Here is a 25,891-nt window from a genome sequence, read left to right as displayed (position 1 = left end):
AAAACCCCCTCAATTTTTTTAAAAACTTATTTTTGTATTTTCAATTTTCTGTTTTCTGTTTTTTTGTTTTTCTACACCACTCACCCACCCAAACCTCCCCCCCAAACCCCCACTCCCACTCCCACCACCAAAATATTTTTCAATTTACACATTTTAAGGTAAAAGACTTTTTTATGCAAGATGAGCATGGTGCTAAAACATGGGTCAAGTTGGGCGGGTTAGGTTATGACCCATTGTATAGCCCATCTTGACCCAACCCATCTTAGCCCAAGTACACTTTGGGTTGGGTTGGGCAATGACCCATTTATTGACCTAACCCATCCTGACTCACCCAAATTCAGCCCAACCCGCCAGTTTGCCACCCCAAAATATAATATTTCATAACAACAGTCCAATAGTTATTTGAATAAAACTTTCTTCAACCACTAGTCAGGGCAGAGCTATAATATTAGGTAAGGGTTCGAACGAATTCATTAGCTTTTGTTTAGACTCTATATTTGTATTACGAAATCCATTAATTATATATAAATATTTAATTGTGAACCTAGTAACTAAAATGAGCAACGGGTTCGGTGGCAACTACAAAACCTATAAACTTCAAAACCTGACTCCGTTTTTGCCACTAGTTTTGCTCTCCCCATCTCCTCTTCTCCAATATCTACATCACCTATTCTTAGTTGATTTCCTGGTGCTGCAGATATGAGGAAAGGCGCCAGCACACTGATAACTGTCCAGTTCCGAGCTTCACCTCTGTTTTCTTCTTGTGATTTCTTTTCCCAAAATTCTTCTGATATTCCAATCTTGCAGTACCTGCAGAAAGTAGATAAGATTATGAAAACCACTCTCAATTCTCATGCCAAAGAGTTACCATATAATAATACTAGTTTAAGATGACAACAATAAGAGGCAATTTCCACTGCTTTTGAAAGAGAACAAATGAAAGAACAATCAAAAACAGAAGCAAAGTGCTAACTTACCATCTTCCTTTAGATATAAGTACTGCCCAATTCTTTTGAATAACTTGTGTTGAGTTTCTTCCAGTTCCTCTAACTTTGCCTGCATTATGAAGTTACTATATATTAAGAAAAACAAGAAAACCATAACCGATTTTTCGTGCTGGCTGAAACATTTCGCATAATTTGTAACATAATCACTTGAAGTTCATAATTAAGAAGTACGGAACATAAAATATACTTCCTCCGTCCCACTTTATGTGAAGAAGTTCGGAGTACGAGCATCAAAGCACCAACTTTTGGTATAAATTCAGACATAATATTTTCAAGTTTTTGAAATAAAATTGACATATGCGGGAACTATGGAAAGGGACCATAAGCGGCATAGTTAAGAATTCGAACTGTTAGAAAAAGTTTGAAACAATCATATGTTTGATCCTTAGAAAGTACAACAAAGAAGGGCAGCCCAGTGCACAAGGCATCCTTCACGCAGGGGAAGGGCCGCATACCAAGGGGTGTGTGATGTAGACAACCTACCCTAATGCAAACATTAGTGGCTACTTCCACGGCTCAAACCCGTGACCTATAGGTCACATGGAGACAACTTTACCTTTGCTCCAAGGTTCCCCTTCTTTAAAAAGAATAATAGTATCACATAAAATGGGAGAAAGAAAGTAAAAAAGGTAAACCACCTCGTACAATTGTTTCCATTTGAATGTTCCATTCCTTAGCTTCATGTCTTGGACAACCTGATTTGTGCTTTTTTCACCAAACTGAATCTTGTAAAATCTCTTCCAGAGTTTATTAGTTACTGGACTAAGATCTCTTCCCTGAATTTAGCCGAAAGTCGAGCAGTGAATCAAACATGATGTGTAATGTTGAAAAAGAGGAAGAAGCTAAAGCAGTGTAATTTCTTACTTGTATTGAATTCTCTACATGCGTCAACTGCTCAAGAGAACAGTGAGGCAAAATACGCTGAAGAAGATGAAACTCTGTTTCACCAACATCTCCAAGAAATCCAACATTATCTATTGCCTTTTGAACACATAAATCTACTAAAGAAGGAGCCATATGCATCATTGTCATACGTCTTTGGTGTTGGATTTCCAGTCGATTTGACTGTCTTAGACCTTGGTAAATTAAGCTGATCAGCTAAAGAAAAGAAATGTAAAATCTAAATCGTAAAAATAGTACAAAAGATAACAACACATCCCCAGTGTAAATATTCTATTACACTTCCCTTAGGAACTTAAACAGCGGAAAGATACAACTGTAGCATAACCTTTAGGCTTTAAGTACTGAACAGCTTTTACTATTTCTTCAATCTCAAGTTTCTTGTCACTATTATTAGTTATTTTTACATATTACAAGTCATGATTTGTATATAATTTTCACATTAATTTCAAAATAATTAAGAAATGGTGTGTCACGGCCCAATCTAAGGACGTGACTGGCCCTTAGGGAACAGGCTCCGCGAGCAAGCCTAGTTACCAGAGATTTCATTTTTTTCCTTAAAAAGATGGACAAATTTTCCTTAATTCTAGGAATACTGAAATTTTCCAGTCTCAGCTAAATCATACAACACAACAAGCGCCAATCAAAACAAGTCACAACTACTATTAACCATATGTTTATAACACAATAATACAGAAAGTTTAAGGCATACTTATACATCTTATGATAATCAAAATATTCATGCAATTAACTAATGGAGCAACTTTAAGAGTTCAAAGAAAATATAATAACAAATGAGTAACTCTCTTTGCCCAGACGAACTAATGCAGGGACACCTGTACTGAAATTTGGGGAACCAAAATTAGGGAGGTTCTCGTTGGTGTCAGGGATTCCAGGGATTAAGAGGATACCAGGGATTCCAGTTCTATATATATTCATATCATGAAACAAACTTCAGCAAAATGCTTGCAACGGTAGATACATTTCAAGTAACGATAAGTAATTTCACCTTACGTGAAAAATCCGTATCTAGTAACAGTAAATATCTCAAGAAACGGTTTGGTAAATAAAATCAATATAGTTCAAAACTATTTCTAAATCATATAATGCAAAGAACTTGTTCCATATGCAATATTTCAAACCATATAACAAGGGGTTAAGCTAGTCAAATTCAAGTCAATGCAATGAAAGCATAAATCATGTCAGTAGCAGAAATACAAATCAGGGTAAGGTTTCATTCACCACGAACAATGTGTTCCACTTCCCCAACTATCTTATATCATCACAAAACCAATCTATGTGTCAACTTCACGAACTACCATCATAATCAATTCAACTCTGTCAAATTTAGTTAGTTCCTACGTGCCCGTTGCTCAAGATAGGACATTCCCCATTCATCAATTTAGGGCTACTCATTTCTTAGGTATTACAATCTCGTCATTATTTACTAACACCAAGTCTCTCCTATCTCACAATTCCCATGAATCCTCCCAATTCAAGTAACCCTAGTTTACAAATCCTCCAATTCTAAATCCTAAGGGTTTTTTATAACCGTAGTGTCTCGGGGTACTTGCTAGTGATACCTTCCACCAACACAGGTACTAAGTAATTCCGTTCACCAAGGTTTAGACAAATGGAAAGAAATGCTTAGTGTTTTTGCCTCAACTAGGATTTAAGCCTGAGATATCACGGTTCTCAACCCGCTTCCCCGCTTCATTGACCACTATGCTAGACCCCTAGGGTGCAATCCCTAAGTTTTTCCCTAATGACCAACAACAATTTTATAAACTTAGGGATAATGCGCCCGCGCCTCTACCCTTTTCCACGTAAATACCAGGCTTAGTTGGCATTGCGCATGGCTCAAACATGTGATCTAAGTCACAAGACCCTCAAACTTTGCTACATTCTAAACCCTAACTTTCTCAATTCAGTCTATATCTTGGTTGAATTTTCACTATGTCCAAATCCCAATTAACACAATTTAATTCAAACCACCAATAATACTAACTTTAAATTGAAATAAGAAGGCATTAATACCTTAAATTTTTCCTCCTCTCTCTTTTTCTCAATGTAAATTCTTATTTTGATAGCTTCGCAAAAACTTCGGGCTTTTTTTTTCTTCTTCATAAGCTTCGTTCATCACCCTTTAGAAATCTCTTATATAAATTCTTATATGTTGTTCTATTCGCGACATCGGCCGCTGTGTTATATTCTTTTGGGTATAATGACTAAGATACCCTTTACTAGCTAAAGATATTACATCAATGTCCATTTTATCAATTCTAATGGTGGATAAGTGGGAGAAATTCAAAAATAGCCAGATTTAAAAGTGGTCGTTCAAAAATAGCTCAATTTCAAAAGTAATCGAAATTTAGCCACTTTTCATATAAAGATAAATCTGAACGAAAACACTGTTCAAAATACGGAAAAATAATATACTGGAGTTCCAGTATAATATACCGGTCCAGCATAATATACTGGAGTGTGGAGCACCGGTGCTTCAGTCTCCAGTATATTATACTGGAGCCAGCAAAGTATACCGGTCCAGCATAATATGCTGGAAGTTCATACACAGGTGCACCGAACTCCAGTATATTATGCTGGACCGGTCTCTGTTGCAGCAAAATAGTGGCTATTTTTCATTGACTTGGTAAACGCTGACTATTTTTGAATGACCATTCCAAAAACTGGCTAGACCGTGCTATTTTTACTGGATAAGTGTGTCTATTCGTGGGCTTCATCCCACTATGTTTTTTGGGGAAGTGCACAATTACCCACTAATTAGAGCTGTATTTACTCTTAAGTCACTGTTTAAATATATTTACTCTTTTGCCAGCTCTTTAATAAATTTTTATCCATCCGGACGAAAATACCCCGTATTAGACGTGTTGTCCTTAACTTCATAAGTACTGTGTAAATATTAAAGATAAAGTGTCCTGTATTTGCACCTTCTGTTGTTAAACTTTAAGACATCATGTCCTTAACTTCACGAGTGATGTGTATATATTAAGGACAAAATGTCCTTAATATTTTAATAGAATAGTTGCTATTTTTTCTCAGCATTAAAATGCTAGATAAAACTAAATGCCACATTAAAAAATAGCTACCCCACGCCATTTCTAACTGTTTTTATGGGAAAGTTACACATTTCGATTTAGCAGTGGCCAAAAATATTTATATTTGTTAATAAATATATATAAATAGTATACTATATTATCTAATGACTAACATGTCCTTTATTAGTTAGAGTACAATCAGAGGCTGTTTGGTTTCCTTTTCACTCTATTTGTTCTATTTTATGTGGCTATCTATATTTCTTTATTAATCCGTTCAAAAAAATAGGCAACTTTTTATATTTAAAAATAATTTAATTTAAAAAATTTCATTTATCTTCAGTGACATATTACTATCTAAAATGTCATGAGAGATTCAAGACGATAAATTTTAAAAGTCTTTCTTTTTTGAATTTTATGCAAAGTCAAATTCACCACATAAATTAGAAGGAAAGGAATTACACCAGTAATTTTCATAAGATTATACTATGTCAATCATGCAAAAAAATAATGTCTTTAAAATTGTCTCAAGTCCCCATAACAGATCAAAGACCTTGAAAAAAGAATTTGCATTATAGTTTGATTGCCTGCTAAAGTCTTGATTCACAATATATGCAAAAATTTATAAAAAGAAGATGAATTTCATGAAAGTGAAGATGATGATAAAGATAAAGATAAGAAGCTTTACAAAGATAAAAATTAAAGATAATTGAAGGGCTAACTCTGACAGAGCACTTGAACATAAGAACAAGTTATATATGTATATAACTTTCCAGAAAATAAACAATATGAAGGGAATTTATGAAATACAACTTTCCAGAAAATAAAAAATTATGAAATAAATGTGTACATGAAGATGTTCAAAATTTATGCAAGCTAATTTACACCTAAGAAAAATGCTTTCAATAAGTTACAGTGTCCCAATTTTTTGAGAGTTCTTACATTGGCGCATATTTTTTATGCCAATCCTCCTTGAAAAAAATTCAGCAGTAGAAACTTCTGAACATATCAGTTTTGTGTCAAAAGTGGCACGAGCCAAGAAAGCTTGGCGGAACATTTGATATGGAATGGATGCATCTGTCTTCCTATTAGCACAGAGCTTTCCACCATAGCTATTTCGCGCGTGTCTATGAAATCATTAGGTTGATTAACTGCTGCAAGTGGAAGAACTCTCCCCCACAAATGTGCAAGAATTCACGACTAGCATGCCAATTCATCGGCTACTATAGGAGGAATAAAAGAGCAGCCTTGCAGTGTCTGCTCAAAGATATGGCCTACTTTAAGCAATTTCTCCTGCAGTCATTTTAGTAAGTAAAATATCAAGAACTTTAGCATGTAAAAGCGGGAAACAAACACCCACCCACCCACGCGCACGAGAACATGAACAAAGAATAGCATGAAGAGAAGGAAAAGAAAAGGACATATAAGACTAGAAACCATGTGAGGCAAGGTTCAAATGATTTGAGAATCTCTTCAAAACATAGACAAGGATATCCTTCACTGAACTCTAAAACTACTTGGTGTTCACATTAATTTCTAATCATTTTCTACTAATTCAGTTTTGCTTGCATTAAATTCGAACATTTGTACTATATTGTTTCAATTTCACCTTTCCTTGAGCTGAGGGCCTATCGGAAACAACCTCTCTACCTTCTCAAGGTAGGGGTAAGGTCCGCGTACACACTACCCTCCCCAGACCCCACTTGTGGGATTACAATGAGTTTGTTGTTGATTGTTGTTGTTGTTGTGCTACATGGTTCCAATTATTCTTTCCTATATTCCCGTAAGGAACTGAATGTATTCAGCACTACTTTTTAAGATGCTCATGTTTAACTCGATTCCAATTTCAAGCTAAGTAGCTGTACCATCCCTCTTTCCCCCTTGCTCTAACTTTTCTCAAAAGAGAGGTCTAAGTAAGTCAAAGTACCCCCACGCTCAAATATCCTGTTTTATCCTAAATACTGGAATACCAACTGGAAAAATCGGAGTACTGAGACCCACCTCTTCAAATGCAGCACCAATCATCTGAATACCAACGGGAAGGGCCGCAGAGCTGCTATCAACAAATCCACACGGGAGAACTAATGCTGGAAGACCAGCCAAGTTGACATTGACCTGCCGATGATAAAAAGAATCATCAACTAAAGAGATTAGAGAATAAACGAACGAGTGACATCATCAACCGACTAGAGGGGAAAAAAGTTCGAAAATTACCAAGAGAAATATAAGAAGCAACAAAACTACTTACAGTCATGATATCACCAGCATACATTGACAATGGATCGTTCTTCTTTTCACCTGTAAATGTCACATGTCGTAGTCAGAGTTAGTGTGGCCTTTCAATAGAAGGGTCTTACGGAATAAAAAGAAAGAATAGAAAAAGATATTTAAGCAAGACTGCAAAGTAGATACATCAGATGTAAAAGCAAAAAAAGAAGCATACCAATTTTGTAAGCCGCTGATGGTGCAGCAGGTGAAATCAAAATATCATTCTCCTCTAATGCTGCCCTGAAGTTTTCCCTTACCAAAGTCCTAACCTGGAATAGAATCACTCTTTAACTTCTCAAAGAATTAAATGAACATGAAAATACCAAAGCACTTGTAAATTGGGGTTACATAACTCATTAAAATATGAATTATCGAGTCTAATAGATGCATCGACCAAACATAATTGGTTCTAAATGCCACATACACACTCGATCAAAACTCAGCTTGATAAATTTTTGGAGTTAGAACTTCACATTCAGAAACTGACATGTAGATGGTCTTGTATAAGCATTTTTGCCACACACACAAAAAAAGTAATTTAAGAGGCTGAAATATTTACTTAGTTCTAATTGGCTTATATTAGTATTAATTATCTTGAGATGCATGAGAATATAAGAAAGTATTTGCACTTTCAACTTATATATAACTGAGGACTTGGAATATTCTGAGTGCATAGATGTACAACCTGCTGAGCTCGCTTGTAGTATGCATCATAATAACCAGCAGATAGAGCATATGTTCCCATTAGGATTCTCATTTTCACCTGTAAAGACATTTAATACACTCAGTCCAATAGTGTTGTCAAAAGTCACCTCATTCATGGAGAAGGGAAAGCAGGAGATCCTTTGTGATGTAACTAGAAAGCTACTTTACACAGAAAATTTTTGTTCCTTGGTACCTCAGAACCAAAGCCTCCAGCACGAGATTCCCCATAAAGGGAGTTTAACTCATCGGCAACAACTTGTTTGCCATACCTGCATTTTGACATCACATGAAGTTACGCTAGCTCCGATGTAATACTTCTAATCGTACGTAAACTACTTTCTGCAGAATTTCTCCGAAGCTTATGTTTGGGTCTTCACCATGAATTTTTGGGTTTTAACATTTTGAAAGCTTATCATTACTAATGTCAGGCAGTCTCCGAGATTATAACTTCTCTTTCTAAATTATGGTTGGTATCCACCTATTCTCTTAGCAAAATGGCAATAAATTCTTAGTTCTTGCGACTGGTATGCAGTAATTAAAAAGAATATATCCGTTCGGCACTCCCACTACTTTCTGCTCTTTTAAATGGTAAGACTAACGAGATACTTAGTTACTCTCCATCAATTTGGCTTCCAAAACAGAGGATTAGAGCTGAGGAATCCTAAAAGATATCTAAAAATTGAGGATTGAAAATAGTACTGCCGTTATGTATTTCTATTTGTTCCGAGGAATGGAAAGGGAACTTCAGATGGAAAAAGAATTCTTTAATGCATCACCTGATACCATCGTAACGGGACAAATTTGAAGAAGATTCAGAAGAAGCAAGGATATAGTAAGCTGGCAATCCTAGAGAGAAGGATGGCAATGAGACCTGCAAAAGTAAAAATTAACAACTAATTTTAAATAAGGAACGCCAAAGAATATAGTAACTCAACATGAGGTTCATAACTACCGAAAAAATGAAGAATACCTCGGTGACAGTGCATCCTAGTTCTTCAAGATGACTAGCAGCACCACGGATTGAAGTAATTACTTCCGGGTCAACTCCATCTTCAATGGTTTCTCGGATCAGACCAACTCTCAATCCTTTCAGAGGTTTGGAGTCCAAATGATCTCTCGCAATACATTGGGAAGCAAAGTCGGGAACTTCCTGAAGAGTAATATTGCCAAATAATTAAAGCAAACCTCTAAACATATACCGCTAGCAGACTGTATAGCCATGTGGCTGTTTATATCAGAAGGAAATACCAACAAGCTCTTATTAGACTTGAATCAGATTACATTACTCTCTTCCCCCAACCACTCATTAATAACATAGAACTCACTCTTTGTGACTTTGTATGCCAAAATCTTCATATTCACAACAAGCATACAAGATCAAGTGTATTCAATGAATAAAACTTAATAGAGGAGATTCTTTTTCTACCCTCCCCAGACCCCACGATGTGGGATAATACTGGGTATGTTGTTGTTGTAGAGGAGATCTTTTTCCCTTTCTAAAATAGAAAAACATAGCATACTTGAGGCAAATAAGGAGTCATGAACTACAGAAAGCAAAGAACATGTACAGAAAGCTTACTCGCTTGCTACTTGTTGCGTCAAACTTGTCATGACCAGATATTGCATGAAGGAGAATGCCTGCATCAGCAACTGATGAGCCAAAACAACCGATAACATCCAGAGATGAAGCATATGCCACAAGTCCGTATCTAGAGACACGCCCATATGTTGGCTTCAAACCAACAACACCACAGAAAGAAGCTGGTTGTCTAACACTTCCACCAGTGTCACTTCCCAATGATACCATACATTGTCTAGCAGAAACAGCTGCAGCTGAGCCCCCTGATGAACCACCTGGTACTCGGGACAAATCCCAAGGATTTGCTGTCACCTAATAATACCAAGATGCATCACCTGAGTAAACCATGTTAAGTTACAAATCGGACTCGTTAGAGAAAATTCTTTTAGCTACTCTTATGTCATTACTACCTGATGATATTAAATAGAACCTACTCGCATATTTAACATGGTAGAGCATCCACTCTAACCCTTCTAAGTTCCAACGCATACACCTTGATGTATTCAACTCAGAACCCCAAAATAAATGAGGCTGGAGACATAAAGATGGAAACTTTATTTAGATTAACAGCAAAAAATAGGAACTTAAAAATTGTTTTTGCTGATAAATTAGAATTAAGCTAATCTCCTAACTTCAATTGCACAAGCAGACATTAGGCAGCCAAACAAGAAAATATTCAAGTACAACTCAACTTATTACAAACTGTAATACAGTCCCAACGGCAAATTGCAAACTCACCCAATTTTAAAGTTTAACTCATGGGCACTTAAACATGGGGCTCGATAGGTTTACTATTTTATAAGGGGAAAAAAATCCCGGTAAAATTTTTCTTAGTGAATACAACCTTTAGTTTTCGGCATTGCGTCCCTAACTCAAATTCCATATAACTAATACATTATATGATTTTCCGTGTAAAACTCTTTGTTACTAATACTGGCATAACTTAGGCGAAGATCTATGTATTAGTTTGTTTAGGATCGAATGTGATACTAAACATACACATTTAAGCTAATACAAAACATAAGAGCATGAGCATCTAAAAATGCCAAAAAAGAATAACCTTTAAGCTAGTTCTTGACTTTTACATACAATAAGAATCTGTATATTACTCCCTCCGTCCGAATGTATGTGATATTGTTTCGTCATTGGTCTGTCCCAAGAAAATGATACATTTCTATAATAAGAAACAATTTTAAATTTTAAACTTTCAATTATACCTTAATGAGATGATTTATGACCACACAAATATGTATGACTTGTTTAGACCAAAAAAATTCGAAAATTTCTCTTTCCTTTATTAAACTATCTGTCAAGTCAAACAACATCATATAAATTGAAACGGACGGAGTACCTGATAAGCGGAGCCTTCAGTTGTACTCCCCATACCAAACTCATCCATATTAGTTTTCCCAATAACAATGGCACCACACTTTTTCATTTTCCCAACAGCAGTAGCATCAAATGGGGGTTTATAATTCTCCAAAATCTTGGACCCTGCAGTTGAAGGCATATCAGCCGTACAAATATTATCCTTAACCCCAACCAAAACCCCAGCAAGTGGGCCCAACTCCTCATTGTTAGCAATTTTCCTATCAATCTCTTCAGCTTCCTTCAAAACGACGTCGGATACATATAAAAAGCTCTTGAGCTGCGGTTCAGTGTGGCGTAAGCGTTGAAGAAAAGTAGTGGCGAGATCAACGGCTGTGATTTCACGGGATAAAAGGGATTTACGGATTGTGAGGATTTGGGAAGGTGGTGGGGGTGGGGTGGTGGGGGTGGGTAGGGGGTGGTGAGTTGGGATTGAGATGTGTGGAGGCATTTGAGAGAGAGGGATTGAAAATTAGGGAAACGGAGAAGGCGAGGAGTTTGTACTGAAGATAGCATTTGGAGTTGGCTGTAGTGTGATAATGGTGAGAAGGAGAAGCCCAAGGTTTTAAGAGGTTTTATCCACTTAAGGGGTCGTTTGGTTGGCTTTATCTATCTATCTATCTATACTATAATAAAAATACGAAGGCCTATCGAAATATCGTTCGCCTTTTTTTATCCTTCGTAAGTACATTATATGTTGGATATAATAGTAATTGTAATAACTATTTTCTTCAAAATTTAAAGTCTATACTAAAAACGCTAATTGTCGACTACTTGCGGTTTACCTCCTGTATAGGTTTTGGATTCCAATTCCATTAGGCTTCTACTTACCATATTAGGCATCTATTTCAATTTCTTTGTATAAGTTTTGGATTTCAATTCCATTAAGCTTCTACTTACCGTTTTAGGCTTCTTCCATTGGTTTCTTCTTTGTTTTGAAATCAAATTAGGTTTCTAGGTTTCTACAATTTTACAAAGGATTTAATTTCTCCTTTACTTATCGTAGGTTCCTTCTTCTTTGTTTTGAGATCAAATCAAATTAGGTTTCTAGAATTTTATAACTATAAAAGACGCTATTTTCTACATTCTTTGTCATAAACATACGTCCATATAGCAAATTTGCTTCTCCCTTGTGGTAAATTTCTATCTTGTACTATATTCTTGAAGTTATGTATTAATGGTTGTTAGTGCATTATAAATTAGTTGAATGATTGCATCAAATCGATAGCCATTAGAAATAGCATTATGATTGTTCCTCGCATCTTTTCTTTATGCCAGCTTACTAATTGTTATGCCAGCTGAAGTTGCTCATATTTTCTCACAAAATTCAATTTGATTATCTCTTTTAATTGACTATTTTAAAATTGTCATGCATATCACAATCTTTAAATTGTGTTCTTAAAGAATACCCCTTACAATTGGCGTCGCTGAATCCACCCAAAGTTTTGACAATTTTCGTTGGTTCAGGTAAACAATTCTCCTTATCGATCTCATAAATAATATTTTATATAATCTTTTTTTTATGAAGTAATATATTATGTTCTGAAAGTTATGTAGCTTACTTGCAGTTCAACTATGATTTTTATGTTACTCTTCTAAAGCTTAGATTGGGATATTCTATAATATCAATTTACATAAACTATATGCTCATTTAACTGTTGTAGCGTTATTTGATATTTATGCTACTATTGAAAAATAATTGGTTTTAATGTGCATAAAAATTAACGTAAACTAAAAATAGAATCATAAAAAGCTTATCAATCCTCAATTTTAATAGTAGGTACATTGTGGTTGGATTAAAAAACGTTAGTGCATTAGCTATCCTTATTATTGGTCTAAGTAACTCTTTTAAATCTTCAGTTAAATAAAATATTTAAAATTATGAATGTCTTATATGATTTTAGTGCCCTTTTGATATTAGACCGCGTGTTCGCACTTGATTTCAGGTACTCGCAATGGAAACTGAAATTGAATTTGCAAACGAATGTGTGCTACTTAACAGTTTGAGAAGATCCGACTCTCAGTGGATAATAAAAGTCTTACTTATTCAATGTGGAGTAGTTAAAGAATTTAAAAATAAAATAAATCAAGGCCTTCGATGGACTTTGATATTTGTAGATGAGGAGGTAATGTTATTTTTATTTTTGTATTATATTCGATATGTTTCGTATTATGTTCAATCATGATATTAAATTATGATAAAACTTTACAGGGAACAAAAATGCAAGCTATACTTTTCACTGATCAAGTGAATATGTGGAAGGAACATTTAGAACAAGGCAGTATCTATTACATCATTAACGGCCGCATAAATGATCGCAAACCTAATTTTCAATCTGTACACAAAGAATTTGAGATTGTGTTCAGTAATAATACTATAGTCAAGAAATGCAACAACCCGTTTTCAACCGTTAGCTTCTCAAACAGTTTCGTTTCGTTCGAAGAGGCATTCCAATGCACCAATGGAACAATATTTGGTAATTTCTTTAGATTTCTTTGATTAATCTTACATTATGAATAATATTATACTCCTATTTGCTTAATAATTCTTAGTACTTATTTACATGTATTTTCTATTAATATTCTTTTGCAGACACACTTGTATCTTAGTGAAAGTTAATGCTTCCATCGGAGACGGTAACAGGAAACGAAGAGAAATAGCGCTGATGAATGAAAGGTAAGTTGAATTTAGTTAACTTAATTCATTTATTATCAATGCATTAAATGTCGTTAATATAATATTGAATTATAAAACTCAGGTGTGATCGTCAAACTGTAACTTTATGGGGAGAAATAGCAGAAAAAGATGGTGATATGCTCCAAAATATGATATTTGAAAAACCTATTGTGGTGCTATGTAACGTTAAGGGTACAACATATCGAGGTAGTATATCCAATTCCTTTACGCTTAAGGTAAATTCTTTATTTTTTTATTGAACTAATATTTCACTTTTATAATTGTGTAGGTAATTTCGTAATATCTACTACACATGTTAGTAGTGTAATGATAAATCCATCGTTTGAAAAAGCAATTGCTCTACAGAATTGGTAAGATATGTTTTGGATTCGACTTTAAGGAGTTATTGCTAATATTTGGTTATTACTTCGTACTAATTAATTGAAACGCAGGCATAACCGTATGAAATTACAAGACAAAGACATAACACTAATGCCAAGTAGATTGATAAAAAATGCCAGAAAAGTCAAGATTGGAGACATAACACATGCAGATTCGTTTGACAATACAAAGGTACATTATTCAACTATTTAAAAAATAATTATACTTTGTATATTGTGTCCAATCTAACCAACTTATTTTATGTTTATTTGTAGGACACATATCGTAAATTTAATACGAAAATAAAATATATCATCAACAAAGACGACCCATGGTATTTATCTTGCAACAAATGTTATAAGAAAGTGAGCTTGGTAGATAATATTGCAACATGTCCCCGTTGTGGCAGCAACGTTGAATATGAAGAAAGGTAAATACAAAAAAGGTTTTGCTGCATTTTCATATATTAAAAAAGATATTTACTCTTCTAATTATGTACTATTATGTTTTTTGTAGATATCTTCTAAAACTTGAGTTGTTTGACGAAAAAGAACATTGTTACATAACACTCTTTGAAGCTACAAAATACCTGCTCGGTTGTGACGTTAAAACATATGTACGATCAATTTCTCAGAAGGTTAGTAAGTTCTATGTTGCTTTGTAATATTTCTGTACTAATCCCACTTGCACAATAATGAGATAGCAAAACACAATATTGTTTACGATATTCAACATATTCTTGAAGTTTTATAGTCATACTCGTGTCCTCTGTTAGCCCTTGGAAACATTAATCCTTATAATTTGGATAAAGAATCAGGATTATCATCTCAAAATATATAAGGAATTTCAATTTTTCATCCTCTAAAGCTCTCTTGATTACAACACTATATATACCAAGGATAGTTTCCAATCTGAATGTGTCAACTTACTTGCAATGGAATAATAACTTCTATCGTTAACAAATTTTTCTTTTTCAGAAAATTATTCTTTTTACCTAATCTATTCCTTTTTTGGCGCAGAAAGAAGAATCCAAGTACTATCGCAAGTTGGTGTCAAGTAAGGATAAAGAGTTCACCTTTCTTGTCAAACTTGATCCAAGAATTGGAGGAGATCGAACTGGAAGAAGTTTGATTGCAGAGGAATTACACGAAGTTGGAAAAGTAGATGCAATCGAAATTGAAGATGACGAGATAAAAGCGGCGAAAACAATCAAGAAGATCAAACAAATTGAAGAAGAGAATGATGCCTCAATAAACCATAAAAGAATTAAAATAGAAAAGGATTAGTGCTTTAGCATTCTTTATTAAATAGTATAAGCTTTAGTCTGTTTGATATTCTAGATACTTGTTCATTAGCTAAATTTTAATTTTGCATTTAATAAGGAGCAACTTTTGCTGGCATAGCAATTAATAATATTTAGTGCAGAGTTTCTACTTCCTGTGTGTTTCTAATCAAGTTCTACTCTTTGTGTTTATTTCAATTAGAATGGTTATTAACAATTTTTCATATGCCACAGGATATCATTCATTCAATACAAATGGCACAAGGTAGAAATAAATATAATTAACACATTTTGTTCTTTAAGATATTAAGAATTGACACTGAATTAAATAATTCATTATTTACTCTATGTAGACCAACGTAAGGTTGCTTACGCTATTCGGAGGATGAACAAATATATTGAAACAAACACAACAAAGTTAAACGATGGAAACCATAGTAGACATGAACAAGAACTTTCAGGTAATTTTCAGAAGTTCATGTCTTTAATATTAGTATTATAGTTTTTTATAATTTTTTATAGTCCTTTTATTTTTTTACCAAAGATTATTACGAGAACTTCAATTGGAGTGCTTATTCTTTTCATATGGCATAAATAATTTCAGCCACGTCTTTTTCATATATATATATATATATATATATATATATATATATCATTCCTCAAGGATGGATAAAAGAAGATCCGCAACAAATATACCTGTTTTCTATAATATGCATAGGTTTCCTACTGTGTTAAAGTATATACAATGGTGTTAATAATCAGAAAGTATCAAATTTAAAGTTTACTAAAGGAAACTGGAGAAAGTTAAAGCTAATGAAGAAATTTAAATAATAGTTAAATAGCTTAAATAATAATAGTTAAACGTCATCTTTCTCTCTTTTTGTGTGAGTTTTATTTGAGTTGAAACACTGACTTACCTGTTGTGGTTTAAAAGTCACCGTGAAACAGATGAACTCCTATTACTATCTCAAATTTAGCACACATCCTCTTTCATAGATTCACTTCACGTATTTAGGGACTATATAGTATTGTAATTTGGAGTCTTGAATTCGCCACAACTTTGTAACTTTCATGAATATTAGATTGTTAGTCTGTTTCAAAATTGTACCAAAGTAGAGTCACAAAAACTTCTTTGGCGAACTATAAGTAAATCGAAGCCTGCTGAACTTAAATGAGAAGTTTAAGAAGGGCTCTGCTGCAGGCAGCTCCAAAGTGATCAATGACGATCCTTCTGATCGTGATGGAGAACTATGCTTCATTTAAACTGATACTTATGCGTTATTTGTTCAGAAGTCTCAACTCAATCAATTGAAGATATTGACATTGAAGAAAGAAAACCGAGAAAGCAGCCTAAAATAACTTGGCTACTGAAGGCTCTATCGAAACAGTGTGTTATTGAAGGTACGTGTTGAAATAAATTTCTTCAAAATTGATTACATCTTATTAGTATGACAAGATATCACATTTTATTATCTATAACACATCTGGCTACATAAATTTAGGTGATATTGCATACAAACCATCGATATCAGATATTCACAAGCTGAAAAGTGTTGCTGAATGTATTCATTGTCATGCTACAAGATTTCAGTATGAGACTCCCACATTTTGTTGCGGAAGTGGATCTATCAAATTGGCAAATACTGAAGTTCCAATTCCATTATACGAGTTACTTATTGCCGAGTCAGAACAAGCGAAAGAGTTCCGCAGAAACATTAGAGCATATAATAGCATATTTGCGTTTACATCTTTCGGTGTTACGCTCGACAAAGAACTGGCATCTTCAAGGAAAGGAGTTTACACATTTATGGCACAAGGTCAAATATATCACAATCTTCCATCTTTACTCCCGCAGAATAATAATCCTTGTTATTTCCAGTTATACTTTTTTGACACAGACAATGAGTTGTCTAATAGGATTTCAAAACTCCAAGAAGCAAACTTATCAGAGGAAATTGTAGGAAAAATTAGCCAAATAATGGATGAAAATCCTTATGCGCAATTCTTTCGCCAGCTAAGAGATCATCCAACCTTTCAAGATTTACATATTCGAATTGCTGCCAATGCTACACAAGATCAGCGTGTCTACAACAAACCATCTGTAGATCAAGTTGCTGCAATTTGGATAGATGGAAATAATCCAAATGTACCATTTGATAGAGAGATTATTGTTCATGAATATCCGGGAACAGACATAGAGTCAAACATTACTACGGTTGTTATGACCCACTTCAATATCCTTTGTTTTTTCCAAATGGCGAAGTAGGTTGGCACCAAGGAATACGAAAACAGCTTCAACCGAACAAAGCCACAACTACAACTGAAGCTGCAATTCACAACCATGATATCCCGACATTCTCGTCNCACACACACGCGCGCGCGCGCGCACACACACACACACATATATATATATATATATATATATATATATATATATATAAATATAAATGATTAATGTATAATGGTAATACAGGTTGGTTTTGAAGAAAAATGCACCAATCATGCTACTAAGAAATTTGGATCCTTCAAACGGATTATGCAATGGTACAAGAATGATATGCAGAGGTTTTGCCAACAACATTATACATGCAGAAATAATGATGGGGCAAAATGCTTTCAAGCATGTGTTTATTCCAAGAATTCAACTTTTCCCGCCAGAAAATGAAGGATACCCATTTAAATTCATCAGAAAACAATTTCCAGTACGTTTATGTTTTTCAATGACAATAAACAAAGCACAGGGTCAAACAATACCCAACGTTGGATTGTACTTGCCACAACATATTTTTTCACATGGACAACTATATGTCGCACTATCAAGAGGTATATCGATGTCAACAACAAAAGTTTTGGTCATGACAGAGCAACCGAAGAGACGAAGGGGCACATACACCAAGAACATTGTCTACAAAGAGATATTAGGTAAGATACAACAACATAACATGTTATTAACTCATATAATATATTATCTGTAATTACAAATGTTATACATATCACGACCTTAACTAATTGTAGTGCTTATATTTGCAGGTTCAGAAGATATTAACCATATTTAAATTCATCTATTACATCAGTGTAATGACACTCATGTTCTCATTTCAGTTTCATGTTGAATTTATTTTGACGTCAATTACTATTATACATAGTTCATTCACGTGATATATAATTTTGTTACAAACAAACGCGGGTTACACGTGCAACGCACGTACACCAAAACTAGTACTATATTAAAAGCACGAAGGCCTTTAGCGAAATGTCGTTCCCTTTTTTACCCTTTAAAAATAGATTTCACATTTGATAGAATTGTAATTTAAGTTATTTTCTTAATATTTAAAATTTTGAAACCAACTAAAATTTGACTTATTAAATAGTTTCCTATTTAAACTATGTATAAAATCCAAATATTTAGGACACTAAAAGTTACCTTATATGGATCGAAAAAATATAACCACAATTGTTCAAAGATGGTCCACGTTATTATTAGTTTAGCTTTTAATTCTAATTAAATATTTATAGTCTTACACAACTTTTTTTTTTAGAGAGTTGAATGAGGCTGAAACCAAATTTAAATGGAGTAGTATATTCTATACTACGTGCACATACATTGCTACGAAGAAATTAGGAATGTCATTTTTTATTATTTAATTTGGTCGTTTAATTATGAGCACGCTTATAAACATGACAAAATAAAATATAGATTACAGAAAAATATACAAGAAAATTATTTTGGTAACAATTTTCTCATGAAAATATTTTAAAAAATAATTATAATTTTCTTTTTGAATCAAATTAGACTAACTTTTAAAACGTCCCAATTAAAATATAAAAACGGATTATATAAATACAAGAAAACTAACACACTATATTCGTGAGAATTGATTGAAAGAATAAACTCTAAATCTAATTTTTACGTGAATTTCATATTTTTACTCCTTTTAGGATAGTATTAACGTCTTATGTCAGTTAGATGATACCCTGTTTATGTCTTTTTAATTAGAACTAACATAAGAATATAAAGCTTTTTGAAAATAAAAATATAATAATTCTGGATCTTTAAAGTTATATGATTTAGTTAAAACTAAAAGGGATGTGTAACTTGTAAAATTAAAGCAATAAAATTATGAATCTTAAATAAATTTTATGTTAAATATATTGATTGAGATGACTGAGAAATCCCGTCGGACAAAGTTTCTTCTTTTAATGAGTTAGCAAAATAGAATAAAGAATCAAGTTTCTTCTTGACATATATTTCATGACAACGCGCGTATCCTTAGACTAGTATATAATGAAACATAGAGGGAATTTGGATTGGTTTATTTTAAGTACTTATTGGCTTTTAAGCACTTACTTTTGACAATGATAAAAAGGTAAAAATAGCACGGTATAGCCAGTTTTCGGACTGGTCAATCAAAAATAGCCAGCGTTTACCAAGTCAATGAAAAATAGCCACCGTTTTGCTGCAATAGAGACCGGTCCAGCATAATATACTGGAGTTCGGTGCACTTGTGTATGAACTCCAGCATATTATGCTGGACCGGTATACTTTGCTGGCTCCAGTATAATATACTGGAGACTGGAGCACTGGTGCTCCAAACTCCAGTATATTATACTGGATCAATATACTTGCTGGAACTCAAGTATATTATGCTGGAGTTCTAGTGTATTTATGCTGGAACTCCATCATATTATGCTGGAGTTCCAGCATACTATCCTGGAACTCCAGTATAATATGCTGGAGTTCAAGTATACTTATGCTGGAACTCCAGCATAATATACTGGAGTATTTTCCGGGTTTTGAACAGTATTTCCGCTCAGATTTATCTTTACATAAAAAGTGGCTAAATTTTGATTACTTTTGAAATTGGGCTATTTTTGAACGACCAGTTGTAAATCTGGCTATTTTTAAATTTCAAAATAAGCCAAAAGCCAAAAAGTTGGGTATTACCAACTTATGGCTAAAAGCTATTTTTTATAAGCCAATCCAAACACCCTCATAATCTCCGAAAAATTACCAAAGGTTGTGGTAGAAATGAAGAATAGCTATAAAGTAACCCTTATTTTTAACTAACGGCTTGTTTGGATGGTTGTCATGTATCGTTTCATAATATATTATAATATTGTATTGTATTGTATTGTATCGTTTTGATGTATATAATTATTGGATAGATTGTACTATTTGTCATCATTTGTAATATTATAAAGAAAAAGTAAGGTACGAGGTAGAATTATTATAAAAAAGGTAAGGTGAAAAATAAAATATGAATATTTAATATTAAAGCAGGGCAAGATGAGAGGACGTTGCGTAACAATGGATTTATAAAGATACCGTACAATAAAATTTTTGTAACAAATATTGTATACAATACAATAGGTAAGAACCATTCAAAGAAGCTGTAAATATTTCGAAGGAGTTCCGCCGGACACCAAAGTTGATACCCAAGATCAAATATACATATACATTTTGCATTTTTAATTTAATCTCTTCATACTTTAAAATAATTTTTGAATTGTTTAATAGAAAAATCTATGTATAGCTAATAAAGGTTTTCGTTAATTCAAGTCTATGTTAGTCAGACATAAATAATTTATATTGGAATAAGTGCATTATTGGGTAACTAAAAATGGGATTGTCATGGAAAAAGAGTTTATTTCGTGTCAAAGAAGCGTGCTTAACACAAGCCATAGCATGAATGAATTTATATTAGATGCCGGACAAAGGATAGAGTGTTCAGTTGAGGAGAAATCCAAATCAAATTATCAAGAACGTCCACAAAAGAATAATTCTCCACACAGCAGCTAAATTTAAGAGGAAACAAGTCTTTCTCATGCCTTTAGATATAGCTATCACCTTTTCATTGTTGTACCCTAAAACTCAATAGCCTTTGACTGCTTGAAGTTTCCAATGGAGTAATATCAACCATCTGGAATTCAAAATGACAATCATCCAACTAAACCTTCCTCAAGTTGGGTAAAGTTCCTGCAATTTGTAAACTGGCTAGCCCGTAAAATCGAAATAAACTTAAAGCCTCTAAGCCATTGCAGCTTTCAGATAAAGCTTGAATAAAGTGCTCATTCAAAACAGTATATCTTGAAGCACAATATCATTCAAAGAGATCCCCATAAAGCTTAAATTAACTGTAATAGCACCAGCTATATGACATCTACCAATGGTTAATAATTTCTATATTGCTCTACTTGTCAAAGGTACAATAATCTCTATTTTGCAGTAAAATGGTGCGCCTCAATTGGCCGCTTGTGCACTTTTCCTGAGATGAACAGCTTGCATTGAACCAACATTTTGAACAAACTTGGAAGTCAAATAACGCAGGACCAATAGAGCTCCTTTGGGGTATCAATCGATATGCCTCCACTTCTGAGATCAGAGAAAAATGGCTCAAATGTTAAAAACCAAAAGAGAAAATGTAACAAACTACATCAGAGTGGAAGAACAGCAGAAGACAAATGCAGAATCAGATATCAGCCTAAATCAGTAGAGAAACGGTTTACCCTAGCACAACTGTAGAGACTAACAGTTATATGACGGTGTTTGATAGGATAATTTTACGTTTCATAGTGGGATAGGTATAGAAGTTGAAGTTTCACATGAAAGGAAACAGGACTACATGATTAAAGGGCAGAAGGCATTATAAAGAGAGGTAGAATTGATCTGAAAGGCCAGTTTATGATGTAAACTTGAAAGATATTTACCAGTCTAAGAAGCAAGAAACTTAAAGTTATCAACTTAAAACAACAGGTTGTCTGGGTTTGCCCATATAAATATGGTAGAGATTTCCTAATGTGAACAAAATGAAACTTGACAAAGCAAGACATACAAGGAATGGTTAGATACACCACATGAAAAGCCATTAGAAGGACATTTGCATGGAAGATGAAGGAGAATATGGGTTAGGGCTGCTAGAAGAATTACCCAATTCAATATAGATTAAAGTCGGATCTTGATTATATAACATAGCAAGTGGAAGTAGACATATCTTCAGTTATGTTGCAATATCATCAGAGTTGATGGGGATATGGTGCACAGGGAAAAAAGGAGGAAGAAGAAGGGGAAGGAATGGGCCAAAAATGCATGATACAGGTAATTGAGATAGGAAGTGGGGCCCAACTGGTGTTCAGAAACACATCAAAGGGAAGAAATTTAAATTAGAGATGAAGAAGAGGAGGTAGTCACGATATGGGAGTGGGAGGGGGGCGGGCTGAGTAAATTAAGAATAAGAAACAGAATGGCAAGGAGAAGCTAGCAATTACTGAGCTTCAGTCTCTGTTACCCTACGGGAGGGGAGTGGCCTACAGTATTAATTCGCTTGAAGTATGAAAAAGTCTCAAATGAAGATGTTCGGAACATGATACATCATAAATTTTCCATTTCAAGTTGGAAAACAGTTCCAAACATTATAAATACCAAAATTTCGCTACAATCAAGATACTAATGATATATTTGTTTTTGAACACGGAGAAAAAAAAACTAAACATCATGACAACTAGTTTACACCTCGTATAGGAGAATTTGTCCACTTTTTGCTACCAATTATATTAATTATTAGAAAAATAATAGGGAGCAGAAAGGCGGATTCTTTTACCTTCAAAATGAGAGCCAAGAGGAAAATGCCACCAACAGAAACATCAACAACAAGCCAGAGTTCACCCAGGTATCTAGACCCTTAACCTTTCTCATTTTCTCATCCACTGAATTCCAAAAATGTGTGGAAGGACAAGAATCTTGTGGATCCTGTAGCATTCATTCCTCATCAAACTTTGTTTTCTTCTAAATGGGATTGGCAATAACCCGATAAATTTTCAACAGAAGAGCTTAGAAGGAGTGTGGCAATGAACACTAACCTCAACATTTGAGTCACTAGTTGGACACTGAACATCTGAACTTGCTAGTGTTCGTCGTATGTCTTGGCTGGATTTCCCAAGAGGCATCTTTAATGTGGACTTTGTGGAATCTTTACCAGTGAATGCTTTATAAGCAGAATCAGTGTGTATCGTCTCCATGACTGAACCGAAAAAGTTTGTCACTGGTACCTATCAAAGTCAGAGATTGCCCATTTCACTTTCACATAATAACACCAGCAGTCTAATTAGTTTGTTGGATGACAAAAACAAATTAGGTAATCATTTTCAGAGTACCATTTCAGTTAATCATCTAATTTAGGACAGCTTAACGGATACTTGACTGTCTCATTCTGTTGTTTCAATTTGAACACAAAAAGGGAAAAAACATTCATAAAATTTTGTGCTATTTTGGACCTCTTTTAGCACTTCTTTTATCATTTTTACTTCACTTCTGCATACTAAAGCAAGTTATTGACACTAGTTTGTGCTCATGGTAAGCAGTTACAAGAAATGAAGTGCACTGTATTTAGATGAAGATGGGATCCAATTAAATTAGCTCTTTTACAATTATTTTGATAATTTCTTCTACTACTACTAATTTATCATGCAAGTCAAATTAAGATCTTCAGCTTCTTAACCGATCAACTGTACATAAAGTGGGACCTAAGAACTGCAACTTTTCCTTTTATTTTATCCTACCTATCTCCACTAAGATCCTTTACTTTTCTCTTTTTTGTGTTTTTTGGTTTTCATGGAGTTCTTCTTTCCATGTATTTCCTTTTTCTTCGGGAGAGTTGGGGTTGGGGGAGGGCAGGGTTGCATGGTACAGGAACAAACATAAAGCCATACCTCTTCTAGTTGACGAGGGTATAGATCTGTTCGATAATATGCAGTTGACATCAGCATATTTGGATTATATGAACTGAAAAGACTGCAACCGGAAAAAAATTAAAGTAATTCTAAACAAATTAAAGAAATTCTATGTCCAAAACAAATATCATCTTCTGATTAAGACAGGAAAAGGAGATTGAAAAAAACACAACAGGAAGAGGCACACATAATTTTTAGGATCCATGAGAGCATAGTCAATGTAACAGCAGGAACTACCAGCAGTCAAGCCCCCAGTGCAGTTAACCTCTGCAAACTACACCAAGTATTCTGAATCTACTTGTGAGAAAGCACGGGAGAAAAAATATTATTCATATTGGTTACTCAATATAATACAAGAGGTCCTATTTATAGCAATAGTCTACAAAGTACATATTACTCCCATTCCAATGTGGGACTACACATAACTAACATACTTTTTTGGTCCACTTTGCTGCTCGAGTCCATATGACATGTACAACTTGAGCAGGTAGGTTATCTAAGATGCGAACCCAGGCAAGGCAATTATCACCCAAGTTACCAAGTACGCACTCCCGTTTACGGTTTACCCTCTATAACAGTCCCCTTTCTAGAGTTCCAAGCATTGCTTAAAAGAATTCAATAACCCAAGCAGCATTTCTAAATATAAGAAAAGTTCAAACCTGCTTAAACGTACTCGATATGGTTATCTAAAATCCTTGAATAAGACTCTTTCCATTTGATTAAAGAAAATCCTTGTGGGCCAGGCCACAGTCAGACCCTCGAACAGCCAGTAATTATCCTTCAAAATTTCTGAATTATCCCCAATTATCAATTAAAGGAATATACTTCAGCAGTTTTATTATCAAGTAAAACCCATAACTGATGGCCATTGCAGCTTCAAAGAAGATATCTCCTTTCTCTCTTACCTTATTCAGCTAGCGGATGACTCTCCTTTTGATAATAATGCAAGCCTAATCTCCATTAAGGAATATTTTATACCCAATTTAAATTGTTGCGCCCCACACCGGAGGGATGAGGGTTTCGTGGTCTCTTTATATAGTCTTGCGCAATTCTCACCTCATGAGCTAGCTTACGAGGTTGAGTTAGGCCCAAGGTCGATTTATCATGGTACTTGAGCTAGGCCCATCCCAATTTGTTGTTACCTATGTTGGACCCCCATTTATATTATCCACGCTTCAGTTTGCAGGCCTGGGCGTGGGGGGGTTGAGTCCCATATCGGTGGGATGGGGATTTCGTGGCCTCTTTATATGGTCTTGGGCAATCCTCACCTCATGAGCTAACTTTTGGGTTGACTTAGGCCCAAGATCTATATATCACAAACGTATATACAGACTATTGCACTTGTGTAGCCTTAAATACAGTAAAAATATGTAAAAACAAACTAGCAATGTATAGTTAAGCTGATGTCAGTAGTTGATACAATCCATAGATTTCAAGAAAAGCAGCTTAAAATCTATAGATATCAAGAAAAGCAGTTGTGGATGTAATTACCTGCCCAATGAGGCATTAGCATACATGTTCACCCTCTCAAAAAAAGCAAGGGTATAAAATGTGAATCGATCTATAACTGAAACACCAACCTGTACCAGAGAAGAAAAGGAGGATGAAAACTCACACTATTTTGTGAGTACAAGGAGAACATATTCTTTTGCCTTGTCCACATAGTAGGCCTTTTAAACAAGTCTTTCATTAAGTTAACACTTACATCAGCATCCAAGTGATGCGAGTACGAATTTTCCCCTTTCATGCTGCTCCCAATTGCCAAAACGCCGGGTGATTGAAGCTACAAAAATATATTTATCAGTTCTACCAACCTAGTTATAGAGCCTGTTACTGAATGTATGAGAAGGACCAAGCAAGAATGTTTTATGCATTGAGTGAACCTGATTTGAAAAGTAACCTAATCCATTTTTTTTTCCTTCTGTGTGTGTGTGTGTGTGGGGG

The 25,891-nt window shown here is 34.4% G+C and overlaps 3 protein-coding genes across 4 annotated transcripts in view; all 3 read right to left on the bottom strand.

The window, feature by feature from the left end:
* Positions 1 to 376: 376 nt before the first annotated feature.
* On the bottom strand, positions 377 to 4,070 carry LOC109215683. 2 transcript variants are annotated; one of them, XM_019379797.1, is made up of 5 exons: positions 3,945 to 4,070; positions 1,872 to 2,105; positions 1,646 to 1,783; positions 978 to 1,056; positions 377 to 810 (listed from the first exon to the last, which is right to left on the bottom strand). In XM_019379797.1, the coding sequence occupies exons 1-5, from the start codon at positions 4,032 to 4,034 to the stop codon at positions 674 to 676; spliced, it is 678 nt and encodes a 225-aa protein (XP_019235342.1). In that variant the 5' UTR covers positions 4,035 to 4,070; the 3' UTR covers positions 377 to 673. The 2 variants fall into 2 exon arrangements, with proteins under 2 accessions (XP_019235342.1, XP_019235343.1); XM_019379798.1 differs by having other exon boundaries at positions 1,872 to 2,083; positions 3,945 to 4,031.
* Positions 4,071 to 5,717: 1,647 nt separating this feature from the next.
* Positions 5,718 to 11,452, bottom strand: LOC109215678 (glutamyl-tRNA(Gln) amidotransferase subunit A, chloroplastic/mitochondrial). The gene is made up of 10 exons (XM_019379790.1): positions 10,864 to 11,452; positions 9,513 to 9,824; positions 8,904 to 9,083; positions 8,710 to 8,804; positions 8,127 to 8,202; positions 7,914 to 7,991; positions 7,404 to 7,497; positions 7,209 to 7,258; positions 6,962 to 7,075; positions 5,718 to 6,253 (listed from the first exon to the last, which is right to left on the bottom strand). Exons 1-10 carry the CDS (start codon positions 11,329 to 11,331, stop codon positions 6,161 to 6,163), a joined length of 1,560 nt encoding a protein of 519 aa, XP_019235335.1. The 5' UTR covers positions 11,332 to 11,452; the 3' UTR covers positions 5,718 to 6,160.
* Positions 11,453 to 21,263: 9,811 nt separating this feature from the next.
* The window catches only part of LOC109215679 (putative GPI-anchor transamidase), an 8,422-nt gene continuing 3,794 nt past the window's right edge, over positions 21,264 to 25,891 (bottom strand). The window contains exons 6-11 of the mRNA XM_019379792.1: positions 25,653 to 25,730; positions 25,439 to 25,527; positions 23,927 to 24,008; positions 23,078 to 23,266; positions 22,819 to 22,967; positions 21,264 to 21,593 (exon numbers count right to left, since the gene is read on the bottom strand). Coding sequence (XP_019235337.1) covers positions 22,821 to 22,967; positions 23,078 to 23,266; positions 23,927 to 24,008; positions 25,439 to 25,527; positions 25,653 to 25,730 — 585 coding nt within the window. The 3' untranslated portion in view covers positions 21,264 to 21,593; positions 22,819 to 22,820. The remainder of the gene's footprint in view (positions 21,594 to 22,818; positions 22,968 to 23,077; positions 23,267 to 23,926; positions 24,009 to 25,438; positions 25,528 to 25,652; positions 25,731 to 25,891) is intronic.

Source organism: Nicotiana attenuata, unplaced genomic scaffold (assembly GCF_001879085.1).
Source record: "Nicotiana attenuata strain UT unplaced genomic scaffold, NIATTr2, whole genome shotgun sequence".
NCBI lineage: Eukaryota > Viridiplantae > Streptophyta > Magnoliopsida > Solanales > Solanaceae > Nicotiana > Nicotiana attenuata.
This window is presented reverse-complemented; position numbering and strand designations above follow the sequence as displayed.